General features: G+C 38.5%; 1 protein-coding gene across 9 annotated transcripts in view; it reads right to left on the bottom strand.

Moving 5' to 3' along the window:
• The window catches only part of nrxn1a (neurexin 1a), an 80,995-nt gene that overhangs the window by 39,550 nt on the left and 25,746 nt on the right, over window positions 1-15,699 (bottom strand). For 8 of the 9 annotated variants that reach the window (XM_015034451.1, XM_015034442.1, XM_015034450.1 and 5 more), the window contains 7 exons: window positions 11,971-12,272; window positions 9,467-9,490; window positions 7,526-7,687; window positions 4,554-4,625; window positions 4,034-4,258; window positions 2,466-2,613; window positions 40-170 (listed from right to left, as the gene is read on the bottom strand). In XM_015034451.1, the coding sequence (XP_014889937.1) occupies window positions 40-170; window positions 2,466-2,613; window positions 4,034-4,258; window positions 4,554-4,625; window positions 7,526-7,687; window positions 9,467-9,490; window positions 11,971-12,272 (1,064 nt within the window). The remainder of the gene's footprint in view (window positions 1-39; window positions 171-2,465; window positions 2,614-4,033; window positions 4,259-4,553; window positions 4,626-7,525; window positions 7,688-9,466; window positions 9,491-11,970; window positions 12,273-15,699) is intronic. The other variant, XM_015034446.1, reaches the window with a different exon arrangement.

Below are 15,699 nucleotides of genomic sequence, written 5' to 3'. Positions count from 1 at the left end.
GTGCTGCTGGCTGTGAAATTAAATATGCCACACACAAACCTCTGTGGGGAAAATGAGTCCGGCGCGATCCTCAGGAAGTCCTCCGAGGTACAGCGTGTCGTCCAGGTCCAGGATCTCACTGTCCCCCGGAGCCGTGTACGCCGTTCTCACGCTGTTCACCGAGATGGTTCCTGCGCACAACAAAACAACCTTTAAAACTCTGCTGACCTTCAGCGCGATCGTTCGCATCGCAATCTACAGAGTCATCATCACCAGCGTCAATCTTTCTCTTCCTCATCATCACCCACACATCACTGTTATAGTCAGAGGCAATTAAAATCCCTTGCCTTAGTCATCACCCTGAAAGCTGGGATGTGCTGAGTAAAAAATTTAATAATAATTCAATAATTTCACCTTCTACGAGTCTTAGTGCACCTTACTAAGTTATTTTAGTAAAGAACAAACAGAAAATACTTTATTAACCCAAAATATTGGCAGCTTAGTTAATTAGCTTAACTGAAACTAAAGATTATTTTTATAATTAATTATTATATCGATTACTGTCACAATTTATTTATTAGTCAGATCATTTTTTTGCATTTTTATCTGATTAAGAAATGCAAAATATTTGCTACAAAGGCAAATGCTTCATATTTTTTAGTTAATTACTTCAGCCTATTTATACAATATTATAAATACATAAAAAAATGCAAATACGTAAATAAATAATAAAAATCAATTTTTAAGTAAAAAAATAAACATTTTATTGACAAAAATTTGTTTTAGCTTACAGTTTTTGAACCTGGTGAAGCTAAAACTTTGCAGCTTGAGTAGCTTTGAGCATATTTACAGACCTTTTTTTTCATCTTAAAAGCAAAATGTACATATTTTTTGTACAGTTTTGGTTTAGTAACAGCTCTGACTATGTTGTTATTTCACAAAATGACCTTTATTGAATCTGTACACTCCAGTTAACAATTAATCTATTTCTAAATTGGTTAACAATTATTTCAATATTTGATTCATCACAATTAATCCGATTACTCGCTTCAGCCCTACAATAGTTTATTAAGTATACAGTGCAATTCAACAACTGTTAAAATGCTTAAAAACAAATATTTGCTGAACTATTTTTTGTTTGATTTTCCTTTATTTGCTCTAGTCTGTGATTTAGCACTTTAGTTAACTACTGAAATCTCAGTTTTTAACCTAAACATTTCCACGACAGTGGTTGTAGTTGATAATTCTTTGATTTTAATTGCTCTAAACATTTTTTATGTTTTTTTCTAAAGCCTAAAACTAATTAATCTTGTCAATTGAAGTAAACAAAAAGGGTCAGAGATGCATTCGAATGTTTTCGCTCACCCCAGATGGGAGACTTTTTCCATTTCTGTGGCAGAACAGAGTAATAATAGAAGATGAGTTGCATATTTCTGTTAATAATGTTGTATTTTTGGAGCACATAAAACCATTTAAATAAGCCCATGCTAAGATGAAGTGATGGCGCTACAACAGACAGCGACTATTTGTTTTCGTTTTTGCTTTTTCTTTATATTTGCCAACTCCAGCTGGGCTAAAAGTGCTACATTCAATATTGTGCCACCAATAAATCATTAATTCCCTTATTTTCAGACATTTATTCAGTTACAACATTCAAACAAGACCCCTGTCAAGAACACTGGCAGCCTCTACTGAAGGCTTTTAGTCTATAATTAACACAGAGGTAGAACAATAGCTACACAAGTGCAAGGCTGCGCAGAACATATAAACAAGCTGATTAAAATAAATCTTCGGTTTTTCCAAGGCTCTCTTAAAGAATAAATAAATTAAAGTTACCAGCAAGACTTTTCTTTAAAATTAGCCACTTTTATGTTTGATATGGTGTTTTATCTGTAGAAAGTTATCATGGCCGGCTTGTATTAATTTATTTTACAATTTAGTGGAGAAATGTTAAAAAGTCAATGTGGTGACATCACAAAAGGCATAACGCTGCTGATCTGAGCTCTTTTGACCTCATCTATTTTTTTAAAATCAAATTTCTCCTAAAAAAAACAAAACTAAAACGGTTTGTTAAAGGCTAGAATGCAATAAAGCTCAAATGCATCAGACTTAGTTGAAATGACTTAAAAGTTGTTTTTCTCACCTTATGTCTACAAATCTAAGCTGATCAGATCAAATCTTGCACCTGTTGTAATGTCATCGTCCAAGATAAACAGAAAACTATTTAGCTGTTCTGACATCAAACAAGTGAAATATATACTTCATTAATCAACAGTATTTTCATCACCAGGGTATGAATGAATATGATATGATATAAATCAATACTTTAAAGTAAAATAAAATAAAATAAAATATTGTTTTAGGTCAAATGCGGTCACCGTCTTGAATAAAATGCCTGCAAAAGCTCCAGGTGCATTTAGGAGCTATGAGTGATTAAAACGTGGGAATTGTTTTGATGCTTACGTCACCTTTCAGAGAAAGTTTACCTGAGCGTCCGTCTCTCTGGAAGTCAACGTGATACCATTCCCCGTCATTGACCTTTCTGTCGATGGCCTTGGTCTTTGTGGTCCCAGATCCCATGTCCAGCAGCAGGTACAGGTGACCGTCCAGCATTTCAATGGCAAAAAAATCCACCTGTACAATTAACATAAAAACTGTCAACATTCTGGGAAAACAGCAGAATTAATGAATATGTAAAGCGCTGCTGCATGTATGAGCAAAAAGTCTAAACTGCTGAAGTCTAAACTGATAGCACTGGCCAAAAAACTGTCTGAGTTTTTCAACTGATTTAGGGTCATTTTGATGCGCTGAATCAAAAAAATCACATTGGTTTTGCTCAACCAGGTCAACTTTCTGACCTCTGGATGCAACATGAGCATCAAAATGCACAACTTGTTCTCACATGTGGATTGATTTTCCGATAATCTGGGATCAATGATTGACGAGCAGGAGGAGAGATGAAGACATAATGTTCAATTTACATGTACTTACCCTTATCAGTGTTTTTTATTCAATTTACAGAAATCCAAGTTTGTATCGTTTAATTAATATATTCTGATAGAAAACAAATTTTTTAATCCTAAAACCTTTTTTGGATGAGAAATAGTAACGGAAATTAACTGATAATGTCACAAAATGTCATCAATTTAGTCAGAAGATTGGATTAGAATAAACATCTGACCTGATTGAGAAAACCAAATGTAATTTGTGGATTCAGAGGTGCAAAAATAATCCTAATTCAGTTGAAAACACACAGACAACTTTAAAAAAATCTATATTTTGTAACCCAGTCGTCTCACACGCAAAATGTCTTTCAAAAGTTACATATTTATAAATAACATTCACAATATCTAACACATCTAATTTTGATAATGAACAGAGTTTAAAAGCTTGTGAAAAGATGAAAAAGGAAGAATTTTTGATGCAGAAACGTTGTAATACAGCCATGTTTTAATCTATACATGGAGAAAATAGCTGCATGGACAGTTTCCCTGTGGACACATCCTCTACAAACCTAGAGAAAATTATGAAACAAGGCCAATACTACACTGTGTGTAATAATCACTGCAATAATATCATTCAGTTATATTTGGAGGAATTGTAGAAGTGTGATTCCCTAACATAGATTTATTTGTTTTTACATTTTCCAAGGTGGATGCTTTAGAAAAAGATTAATGTATTTTAAGTTTTCTTTTAGCATATTTGCCAATGTGGAGGAAACTGTATCTCTGCCTGCATATATGTTTAAAAAATAAATATGAATGAGAGTTCACGGTTTTCTAGAAGTTGTCATTTTAAAACCTAAAAACTATCGATGTCTTTAAAAAATCAGAACTCAGTTCACATACAAAAAATGATTAAAGAAATATTTCTGAGGGCTCAATCTCAAATTTTTTAACTAGACGGAAAAAAAATAACTGATGTTCAACATAAAGCACAAAGGTTTTCACTTTGATTGGCGAGCAATTAAATTCAAGCATCGTCTTTTGATTAGCTATTCATGGTTTTAATCTGTTTTAGCTTAAAGTTGGTGGTGGTGCTCTGTTAGCTTCACCTTGACGGTAGGAGGGGTGCGGGGGTCTTTGCGCTGCTGTTGTCTGGGTTTGCCATGGCTGAAAAGCATCAGCCCGTTCGGCTCTGTGGTCCTGAAGTCAAACGAAATGGATCCCGCCTTCTTCGCCATCCACTTGCTCAAAGCCACGAATGACTCTGGGGTGTCAAACGTCACTGGATCCAGTGTTGCCACGCTCTCGCACTTAAAGGACACCACACCACTGACCTGTGAAGGTTGCAGAAAAACTAAGATGTAAAAAGGTTTGAGACATTTAGCACTAAAAATCAAGGCCAAAAACGGCTCCTTTGTAGTCTGAGGCTGAAATGAAGCCAGCTCCCAGCTGTGAACAGAGTAAAAGACCAAAGAGGTTGAGTGCCTTTAACAAATGTAATCCCATTTAGTTGAATTCCTTACAGTTAAAGACTCATGGGACGTGGCAGGGGGTTATGAGACAAAAAAAGTGCACATGTTCAGTGTGTAAGAGGATAATGCATCGTTTAATGTAGCTAAAAGAGAACACCTTCATCTTTGGGTCGCCCTGCTTGGCCAGTCTGGAAAGCTCCAACCGTACATCGTTGTTCTTGTACACCACCTTCACAGAAAGAAAATGGAAAAACGAGATTTTAAAAATGGTCTTAGTAGTGAATGAAGTGAGAAAGAAGTAAGTCATACATAAAACATAAAAATGTACGTGTGTGTATAATGTCAGGATTTTATGATAACCCAACACACAATTGAGCATAAATCTGAAATAAAAAAATTGAGACCACTTCAAATGTTTATTTAATGTTTCAGTAAAATGAACATTGTTTTGACATGTCTCCGAAATTCCAAGTAAAACTTTTGTATTTATTTGCAGAAAATGAGAAATGTCAAAAAAAAACAAAAAAGATGCAATGCTTTCAGATCTCAAATAATGCAAATAAAACTAGTTTATATTAATTTACCAACAACAATGCCAATGTTTTAACTCGGGGAAAGTTCAGAAATCCATCTTTGGTGGAATAACCATGAGGTTTTCAATGGGGCTCAGTGTATTTGTGAAAAGAGAGACGTTTCTTCAGCCTATACCAGCTTTTTACACGTAGAGACTGACTTTTGAGTTCATTCTGCTTTATAAAATAACTTCGTCAGATTGGAGAAAAGGTGCCTGTTAACATACATTTTCAAGACGTCCTACATATTCCTACATGTTTTTCGTCTGGACTTTGACTGGGCCACTATAAAAACAGGGATATGTTTAGGTCTGAATCAACTTGTCTTCCTTGAGTTTCATGATGCTGTTTCTTTTCTGATGCTCCCTGTCAAATCTCTGAGGCCTACAGCTGCACTTACTCTGATTTTTGAAGTTAAATGGATTTTATTTCACAGTATCAGAGTAAAAGAGGGTGAAAACATTTGAAAACCATGTATCATTTTACGCTATTACGTAAAAACTCATTTAAATAGAATATATGTGATTGTGAAACAAGAAAATGTGAAAACCTCAAAGCTTCGCTGCATTCCTTTACTATCGCCACATTTTTCTCCAGTTCAAATGTTTTTTAGCATTTTCATTCAAACGCAGCAACCTTAAGAGCACGCTGAGCTTCTTTCAGATGAATCCTCTGAAACATCCTGACCCTGCCACTTTCATAAGAGGTTTTTCAATTTTATCCTCTTTGCTTTTGCTTTTCTGTCGTTCCCCCTTCTACGACACAGTCTGCATTATCGCTGAGCCGCGTGAGTGTAAAGAGTGTGCCTGTGCTGAGCATTCTGATGCTGACAGGGACAAGCTCACACAAGCTCCTCTTTAATAAACCAGATCTTCTCATATGACCTTTGAGCAACAACACTGACTTTCCACCGCTGTTTTCTCATTTACTGCTCGTCAGGGGCATTTGGGTGTGTTTGCAGTGATTCTAAGGTGACTCTTGAAAATAATAACTTCTGCAAAGTGGTGTTAGCATGTGGGAGCGTGTTTGTGCGGAAGAATGAGCCTGCGGCACAACGGATGCTTAAAATTGTTATAGCTGCGATTGTTCACGCGTGTGATTTGCTGCATACATCTTAATTTGCTCACATGGATTATCATATCATTGTATTAAATATGCAAATTTGGTAGTGGAGGGTTCACTTTGACTGTGGCGGTCTTGTTTAAACACCATCAGTCTTAATGAAGCAACACAGAGAGCATTCAGCGCCGATACAGATAGCTCTCTGTTTGGCACATCATCTGTCGGCTTGTTGGGTTGTTTGTTTATGCCTCTGTGTGAATCCTGTGAGTGAAAGGGAAACTCAGTCAGGTTGTGTGTTACATAAGCAAGACGATGTATGAGAAAAGTGGTTTGCACTCAAAGGTGCACTCATTTTGGTTTGATCGTTTTAATTTTCTCTGCATTTCTGGGCAAATTTGTGCAAAAGACTACATGTATTGGCGTTTGTGTGTTCTCGTCGGTGTGTCATGCTAGTCGTTGCTGCTGCGGCGTTGTGGCCCATTTCAAGCAGAGCGGATGGATGGAGCGTCTCTGTGGCGTAGCTAATTAGCATGTTAGAGCTTAGTGCTGTATCTTCTCCCTCAACGACACTCATCACTGATTCTGTCTGATGCTAGATGGGTTGTGTGTGTCTGGGACTGTTTGTGTGAGTCTGCCAAATGGAAGAATTTCAGTGTGTGCGTATTAAAAGATAATGTGTGTGAAATGTTTGTGTTGCGTGACAGAGAGAGAGAGAGAGGAAGGGGGAGAGCAGTAGAAGGAAACAAAGCATAAGAAAAAGGTCTATTTTATGAAAACTTAAATTTGTGCAGGATGAAAGCATAAAATAAGACAAGCTATGCTGAGAAGTTATAGTTTACTGACTTTTAATGAAGGGAATAAAGAAGAATACAGCGCCTTGCAAAACTATTCATATTTTAGAACTTTCTCACATAATGTTTTGTTACAAACACAAACTTCACTGCATTTTAATGGCCTTTTATGATGGACCAATATAAAACAGCCAATAACTGTAAAGATGAAGGGACATGAATTAAATGTTATTTTAGTAATGGGAATATTTGCACATATATTGGGAGTAATTGCTCCTCTTCATTCATTTTTACTATCCATCTGTCTTTCCATCATTGTCAAATTGGGTTGGGAGCAACAGTGAACTTAAATTTATAATTCTCCCAGAGGTTCTCAAGTAGATTTAGATCTGAACTTTGACTAGGCCATTCCAACACATTATTATGCATTGATCTAGTTTTCTCTGACTCTATATGTTTGCTTTTATGTTTAGTAGATTGGCGCCCCAGTCTCGTGTTTTTGCAGTCTTTTGGAAGGATTTTTTTTAAAGCATTTTTACAGAAAACCATGAGATACTTTTTTTTTAAATGTTCAGTTTCTAAGTAATTCAGTAAACTAAAATCTGCCAGAGGTGTGAAATGTTTTGAGCCACATCTTTTCACCACTATCACAGTTTTCAATCACAATTTGAGTGTGTATTTACACCATTAAGCATGCATCGCACCTCTTTGAGACAACCCATGAAGTTGTTGCTGACAGGAGAACCAGGAAGGTCCGCTGTGCTGGGACTTCCTCCCACGTAGAAGAAGTCATCAGAGCCCAGCATGGTGTAGTCCTCCTGCGTGTAGCCCGTCGTGGTCAGGATCCCGTCCACAGAGATCGTCACCTACACAACAAAGCACAGGGAAAGGACACGCTATATACTCACACCAAAGGCAGCGCTAAGCGCTAGCTAGGCGCTGACCAGCCAAATTAGCCCCCGTTACTGTAGTAACCAAATGTATGTGCCTTCTGTTTGGAAAAGCCCGGATTGGTTTTGGAGAAGGGATGGTTGTGCTTCTGGTGGGATTTGATTTAATGCATTTGGATCAGTGCTGACTGTGACGTTTAACTGAGCAGATCTGATTGTGGTGATGCTGGAACTACCATAGTGTTTGTGCCATATTTCTCCATGTGGTCTGGCATCCTCAGACTGGAGATAGCAGTCAGTCCATTATTCAGCATGGTGACTCTGTGTGTGATTAACTTGGACTTGCTGAAACTCAAAGCGTTGCCGCACCCGATACTGAATTTGTACCCTCAACGTTTTTCATTAACTTCAACTGCAAATTACTGACATTATATAACAAACTAATCCGTCCTGCTTTATGCAGAACCAGAGTAAATATTCTTCTCTCTTTACTAATGAAGGTTTTCTTATGATTAGCTTCTAAGCTGCTGTACAGCTTAGGTAGAGAAAATGCAGCAGGATTTACTTACTAGTATACAAACAACATTTCCCCTAAATGGTTTACCTACAGAGACTCTAGTTCTCCTGTAATTAAATTAGCTCACTCTGCTGCCTAATGGCCTCTATAGGGGCTTTTAGCTGTCGCAGAGATCTAATGCTGTCACATGCAAGTTGCAATTAGTTTTATCACTCAGATTTTCTGCAGTACATTACTGACCATGTTAAACTGGCTATAAAGCTTGCTAGCACATTACTTTCCCACTAAGATACAGTGTTAGCATCGCCAGGCAAATTTTGCCCAGCCAGGCAGCTGTTAGTTAGGTATTCACAGGCGTCTTCGTGCTACACAGCAGGTGTTAGTGCTATTTACTGGTTAGTAGTTGTTAGTTGCAGCACTGCTGGCAAGCAAAGTGGTGTTACTTGTGGTGGGTTACTGAGATCAGGGTTAATGATTTTTGATGCTGTTAGTAGGTGTGATGATGTCATGTTGCTGTGTGAGTTGTGATGATGGTGTTAGTTTGTGGTCTGAGGGGGGTTTGTTGGATCAGCGAGTCAGAATGAGATGACACACAGAAGAAAACACACTTATTGATGTACATACAGGTGTTAGCAGGGCGAAGGCTCATTCCACACACACACACACACACGCACACACGGATATATATATATATATAAATAGCAAAAAGACATGCAGCCTGCTCCTCTCTCTGCATGCAACCACTAGCAAAGAGGACACAGCAGATAAAAAAACAAAGAACTGCATGACTCAGAGGCACCATGAGGAACATGCATGACAGATCGTAGGACGAAAAATTCAAAAGGAGGATAAAAGAAAGGAGGGAAGGGGGAACCTCTCAATCAATTTGTGGAATAATCAGAGAAGGATTTCTTAATCAGGACATGCAGGGAGGGTGGGGCTTGACATTTGCGTGCATGTGAGAGATGAGCCAATCTGTGCACGCCTACAAGTCAGTCACAAAGTGATGGAGTGAAAAAAAAATCATAGAAATAGGGGAGGAAAGGGATTTTGTTATAAAAACGTGGTTGGCAAGGAGAAGGGGAGAGGGGCTATTTAAGCGTAAGAGATTACCAACCGCATTTATCCTTTTATTGGTTTATTTTTGATGTCTATGATTCAAAAGGAAATAGACACGGGGAAAACCCAAACTAAGAAACAATTAGAATGATATCTACCGAACAATGGAGTTTGTTTACCATAGCGTGTCCAATGCCTGAGTGCTTTGTAGGAGAGGGGGAGAAAGGAAGGCAAAAAACTGTGAACAGAACAACTCCGGGAACAAAAAAAAGGAAAAAGCTAGAAGGCCTCTGGTGAGATTAGTAGGTTGGTTGGAGTGGTTTTGCTAGGAGAAGGGCACAGGTTAGGTTAGTAGAATGAATCATTCCATGGATGGTGGTTAGTTTCACTAGCAGGTTAGTTCAGTTAGTAGTCAAGTTAGTAGTACAGACAGGCAAACGGTCGAGGCAGGAAGTAGGAAGGAGCACCTGAGTGCCGGTGGATCCTCAGTGTTTTTCTAGTTCACTCTCTCGCTTTATTTGTTCATTTACACACTCGCTCACAAGCACACACTCGACTGGGAAAGCACTCACCTAGAGCTGAAAGCAGAGCTGTCCTGGTGGTTAACCCACTGTAAACTAAGACCGAAACCTCAGGTGTTTTCTTACTACCACAGCATCGCTGCAGCTGAACAACAGTGCGCTGACGGCAGCTTCTACATTGATTATTTTCTTCCTGCGGACTACAGTCTGCCCTTCATCTGCAGCAGGCTATGCGGTTCACCACAGTCAAATACACTAAAACTAAACACATTCGTCAGTTCAATCTGCGATGCATTGCTTAAATACAAAAAAATACATTCAGGATTTTATTTTTTTAGATCAGTATTTTCATTTTGAATTTAGTGACGATAGAGCTTTGGTTTCAGAAAATGGTCATTCATGGTTTAAACCAATTTTAAATAGCCTGAGGTGACATTTTCATGCTTCATTCAGCTACATAAAAAGACTTTTTAAAAAGTAAAACCATCGTGAAAAGCCAAAACCAAGCTAAAAATTTGTAATTTACTCAGTTGTCTCAGTTCAAAATCCATTTTGATAATTTAAAACTGTAGCTTATTAATTTGTAGGGGTGTAACAATGCATACAGCTCATAATGTTGCACAATGTTAGGGTTATGAGAGCATAACCAGGTGAGACTTCAGCAATATTTTGGGAAAATATACATATTTATGTGTTTATTATTCACTAATAAAGTAAAAGGCTTTAAAAATCACACCATCTGTTATTAGAGCAGAATCTTTCATACTAGGTTTGACTACTTCATTGCACTTTCACTCTCTCTAATTCTATGCTAATCCAAAACAAAACAACCATTGAAAAGTAGAATAAAGTTTTTCTAAATCTCAAATTTGGTTGTGTTTAATGATTCAATAAAGGGTTGATTAGTCTGACTGCTTTTAAATGAGTCTAAAGATGATAAAGAGCTAAAACAGCCAATTAACTTTGTGGAGAGAAGAAACTGCAGAGCAGTTGCTAACTTTAGCCGTTAGCAACAGTTAGCCAGTGGCAATACTATTTCATGTTGTTTCCATCTACCACCAAAATGTTGTCTAATAAATTATCTAACAGAGTTGGAAGCTTTGTAAATGCAAATGTAAGTGCTGAATAGCCAGATGAGCCTTCGTAGCTAACTCTGCTAACATAATAGCAGAGTTAAAATGACTATTTTCTAATTTTTCAATCTCTATGGAGTCAGAAACTATAAATGTTAAAGAGACAGTTTAAAAGTTAGCATAAAATTATCTTAGTCTTTATTTAATTCAATTCTAGATTAGTTTCTCCCAGATGCTAACACTAACAGCTAATAAGACAAAAACTCTTCCAGTCTAAACAAATCATAAACATCATTAATGCCAACAGTGTTTTATGAATCTATGAAGTGTTATTAGATTTCCACCGGGTTTTTATTAACACAGAAGCAGGTGATTAGTTCATGAAAATTAGGGTAGGAGGTGGCGCACCTTTAATTAGCTTCCTGTGTGAAACACATACTGAGAACAAGATTAGTGAAACATTTCTAGTCAGGGTAAGTAGCAGAAAATGTAGGAAGAAAAGCTTCACAAAACAGTGATCACCTATAAAATATTTTTGCTTGTCGTGTGAATTTGATTTGATATCAGACACCAAAAAATGTGGTCCTGCTGTTTTCTAAATGCTCCATATTTCGGTTGTTTCAGGTGGGAAAATAGTTGACAAAAAAGACATATTTGTGAGATAAAAAATAAATTATATATATATATATATATATGACCCACATCTTGTCATTAAAAAGGCATTGGCAAAAAAGAGAGTGCCAAGTAGTATTACTCACAAGACCATCTATTCTGGAGAGAAATCAAGCTTAAGTGAAGATATGAAGAAGAAATTCTCAGTTAATTGTGAAGTTGTTACATAGTAAACATTTTATAGCTATAATTCCAGGGCTGAACACCATGGAATCACTTAATGAAAAATATTATGGGGAATAATTAACATATAATAATTTTTTACACCAGTATAGATTTATGTAAATGCTGGCTCTATATTCTGATGTACTTCCTGTCTTTTCTTTTTTTGTCCCTGTGTTAGTTTAACTCTTTATTATTGCTTCTCCTTTCCGCTCGGCCGCTCACTCCTCTCTCTACCTGTTGTAGTCTGGTTACCTGTCTCAGGTTGCGGGTGACTTTCACGTCGTGCCAGGCGTTGTCGTTGAACTTGCCGTTGACGGGCTCCACCAGGGCTTCGAAGGCCCCAGAGCCGAGATTAATGACAAGGGACACGGCACCATTCTTTAGTGCCAGGTTCACGTAGTCGGCTGACTTGCCCGTGTGCAGCATCAGGCCGTTGCGCTGCAGCGTCTTGAAGGACAGCGTGATTTCGTCGCTGCTGGACTGGATGGGGTTGGGCGACAAGTCGTAGCAGAAGTACTCAGAGCCCTTAAAGGTGGCAACATACTCCTCACGAGCTATAAAGAGAGGCAAGCAGGGGGGGGGAGAAAAAAAGAACAAATACATTTGTAAATGTTACAGGGTTGTTGAACATTACTCTAATGATTAGCACATTATCTCAGCTATAATGCCTCTTCCCACACTGCTCTTCATAAACCGCTCAGGGAAAGAAAATGGTGGGTGTTCATCAGAGCCAGTCGAGTAAAACAAATCTCAGCTGGCTGGTTAAATTTGATTCCAATGCTCAGTACAAAAACATATTCCTTAAGATGCTGAAAATGTTGTTATTGTCAAGCAAAGCCTCACTGATGCCAGCAGTTGGAAGAAACACTTCCTTCAGTACCTCTAATCGCACCATGGAGTGGTGGGTAAACAAGCTTTGATCAGTCATGTGGGTTAGAGATTAAACAGTGTGGATATGAGAGAGACAGTCGTGAGAGTAGAGCGTTCCAAACTCGTTATGAAACCTGCCACGCTCTCTTTTGAGAGAACAGCTGTGCTGGCAGTCGAAAGTGATGTGGTCTTGTTTGACAACATGGCTCATTTCTCGATGTTCGGAAAAAGACACAATTTTTTGGTGTAACTTTGTGCGGCAGCAGTCGAGGTTTGGAGGAATTCGATAAGGTTGGGAAAAATTGCCGATGGAAATGGAGAAGAGCAGCCTGCAAGCTTCATGGCAGCCAAAGCCAATTATGGTCCCTTGCAAATATATTCATAGCCCTTGAACTTTTTCACATTTCGTCACACAACCCAAATTGTGGTGCATTCTGCTTCGATTTTATGTGGTGCACCAACACAAGGCAGTGCAGGATTGTTAAGTAAAGGGGAAATGATACATGGTTGTCCTCTTTTCTTCCAAATAAAGATCTGAAAGGTGTGGTCCTACTAATTAAAACCCAACACAACCAACTAACTTCACATTAGTGAAAAAAGAAGATCCTCATGTCACAAATTTTACAAAAAACTTTCCAATTTCAGTAACATTATTTGTTTCAATTACACAGCTCAATAAGTCATTGAGAAATTTATTGTAATAAATATTCTATACATTAAAACATCCTAAATAAATCATGTTAAGGTTAAAGACCTTCCTGCTCAAATTTAATGCTTAAACACAATATACAAAGAAAGAAAATGTTCTTGCTAAGCTTTCTGGCATTTAGCAATTTAAATAATGTTGGTAATTTTAACCGACCTTAAACAAGAAAAGTTTAGTCAGTGAGAAAAAAAACGTTTCTTTTTATTAAGTCTATGAAAATATCTGGTTTCATTTGCTAGTAATGTTTTCCAAATTTAGGCTTTTAATCAAATGCTAGATTGCACTTAATTACAAAACTGCTAAAGTTTGAATATCAAGCACTTTCCAAACCTTGAAAACGCCTAATTGAAATTCAAGCATTTTCAAGGATTTTAAGCTCTAGTAAGAACGCTGAACATGCAAAGCACCCAGAATACGTCTTTGCTAAAAGAAAACACAGTGGTGGAGGCATCAAAGTGTATGGAGCTAAAATTTTAATGTCTAATTGTGCATATTTGAGCTGATTTTACTGTATTAATTCAGAGGGGCTGAATGCAAATATACATTCTCCACTTTTTTATTTATGCAACATTTTGAAACCCACGTATCATTTTCTATCCCCTCCTTTGTGTTAGTCTATCGCATAAAATCACAACAATGTAGACCAAAAATTTTGGTTCAAACATGACAGTGTGAAAAAAGTTTAAGGAGTATGAATCATTTTGCAAGCTGCTGTGAAATTCAGAGAACCAGGCATTCGGCCAATGGAAACTTACCTTGAACACCCTCTGTGACCTCCAAGGACACGAAACCAAGGTTTCACAATCCATCATACTTAAGCTCACATTTACTTATCTGCTCTTACACCTACTCACACATCAATGCAAAGCAAGCAGAGAAAAAAACAAAAACAAAAACATGCAAGCGAGAACAATAAAACAAAAACGATCGCATAAACAAGTAAGAGATGACATTATCTCTCCTCCACCAAAGCATCACTCTTCCTCTGCATCGCAGTATCTCTCACACCTCCCTCCTGGCCTCATGCCACAATTCCTCTCCACACATCTTGTTGGCCTCTTTTTTTTCCTTTTCTTTTCTGCTCTTTTCTCCGGGCACAACCACCATCTTGTAGTTCACCATAACGAGGAGAAGAGAGGAGCAGTTTAACGCAGACCAGGTGAAGCCGCAGAAAGACAGACACTTGGCAAGGGAACCGCCGTAGAGTCCAGGGGTAGAAAGGATTGCCACATAATGAATAGACTGAAGTGTAATAGGTTATTAAGGTGGCGAGAGGAAGGGAGAGGAGCGCTAGGATGGAATTGGCCGCACTCGAGTGAATGTAACGCAAAGAGAATAATGAGGAGGAAAAAGTGAGAATATATCACAATTCAAGGGCCAAATTGTGGCAAATTGTCTTTCTGTGGTCCTGCTGCATGAAAAAAACAACAACCCAGAGTGTGAATGCCAATATACGAGTGAGAAACAACACGTTGTTTGCCAGCATGTGTGAGAGTTCCTCTGGTGTGTGACTCCTTCCCTCCCAGCATGTTAATTAAGACTGTGTGTGTGCGCCTGCAGAAAGAAACACTGTGTGCAGCTCTGCATTTAGGCATGTGAAAGTGTGTACGGGAAACTACATACTATTTTATATGTGCATTAAATATGTGTGGGTGTGGGTGGGTGCTGGCCTCAGTAAATATTGGTGTATAGTTGTCAGAAAAGCTATTACCAACTCAGGGCCTCGGGCTAGTCTTTACTGAAAGAGCGAGGGGAAGGGAGAGAGAGAGATCGGCACACACAAAAAACACACACTCAGACCGAAACAACAAGCAACAGTGTTAACACAGTCACACAACCACACAACCTCAGACAAATGTAGATGAGGTGCCAACAAAGAAAGGAGGGAAAAGGGGATGGCGGTGTGTTTACAATGAGAACACACACAGGCGTCCAGCAGCATTCAGCGGTAATTTACAGAGGTGCCATTAGGTTTCAGAGCGCTGCTCCGCTATTCTGTTGTTAATTTACAGACATGTCATTAGAGCAGACAGGAGAACATAAAGCATCTCCGCATCGATTTGGACGTCCCGGCCCGCGAACGGTCGCTCTGTTGCATCTCGCGTGCAAATCAGAAAGAAAGGCATACGTGGGGTTACGCGAATGCGACGGAGACCATGTGTTGAGCGTGCATCTGCAACAGCTCCCGCCCCTTCATCTCCCTCAAGTGGGCAGGTTGGAGTGGATCTGTTGTAGCTCAGATTAATGGAGTGAGTCAGTATTAGCTCAGAGTAAACACTGAAGCAGACACTGACATACACACCGCGTGTCACACTTCATCCTGTGGAAAGCACTGTCGATCAACGCCAGGGAGTTGCACGACGGAGGAGTACCATGGCCCCGACACGGAGACGCTCAACAATCAC

This window comes from Poecilia latipinna, unplaced genomic scaffold (genome assembly GCF_001443285.1).
Source record: "Poecilia latipinna isolate Pla-1442-1.1 unplaced genomic scaffold, P_latipinna-1.0 Scaffold299, whole genome shotgun sequence".
In the NCBI taxonomy this organism is placed as follows: Eukaryota; Metazoa; Chordata; class Actinopteri; order Cyprinodontiformes; family Poeciliidae; genus Poecilia; species Poecilia latipinna.
Note: the sequence above shows the minus strand (reverse complement) of the source record. Positions and strands in the feature narration are given on the sequence as shown.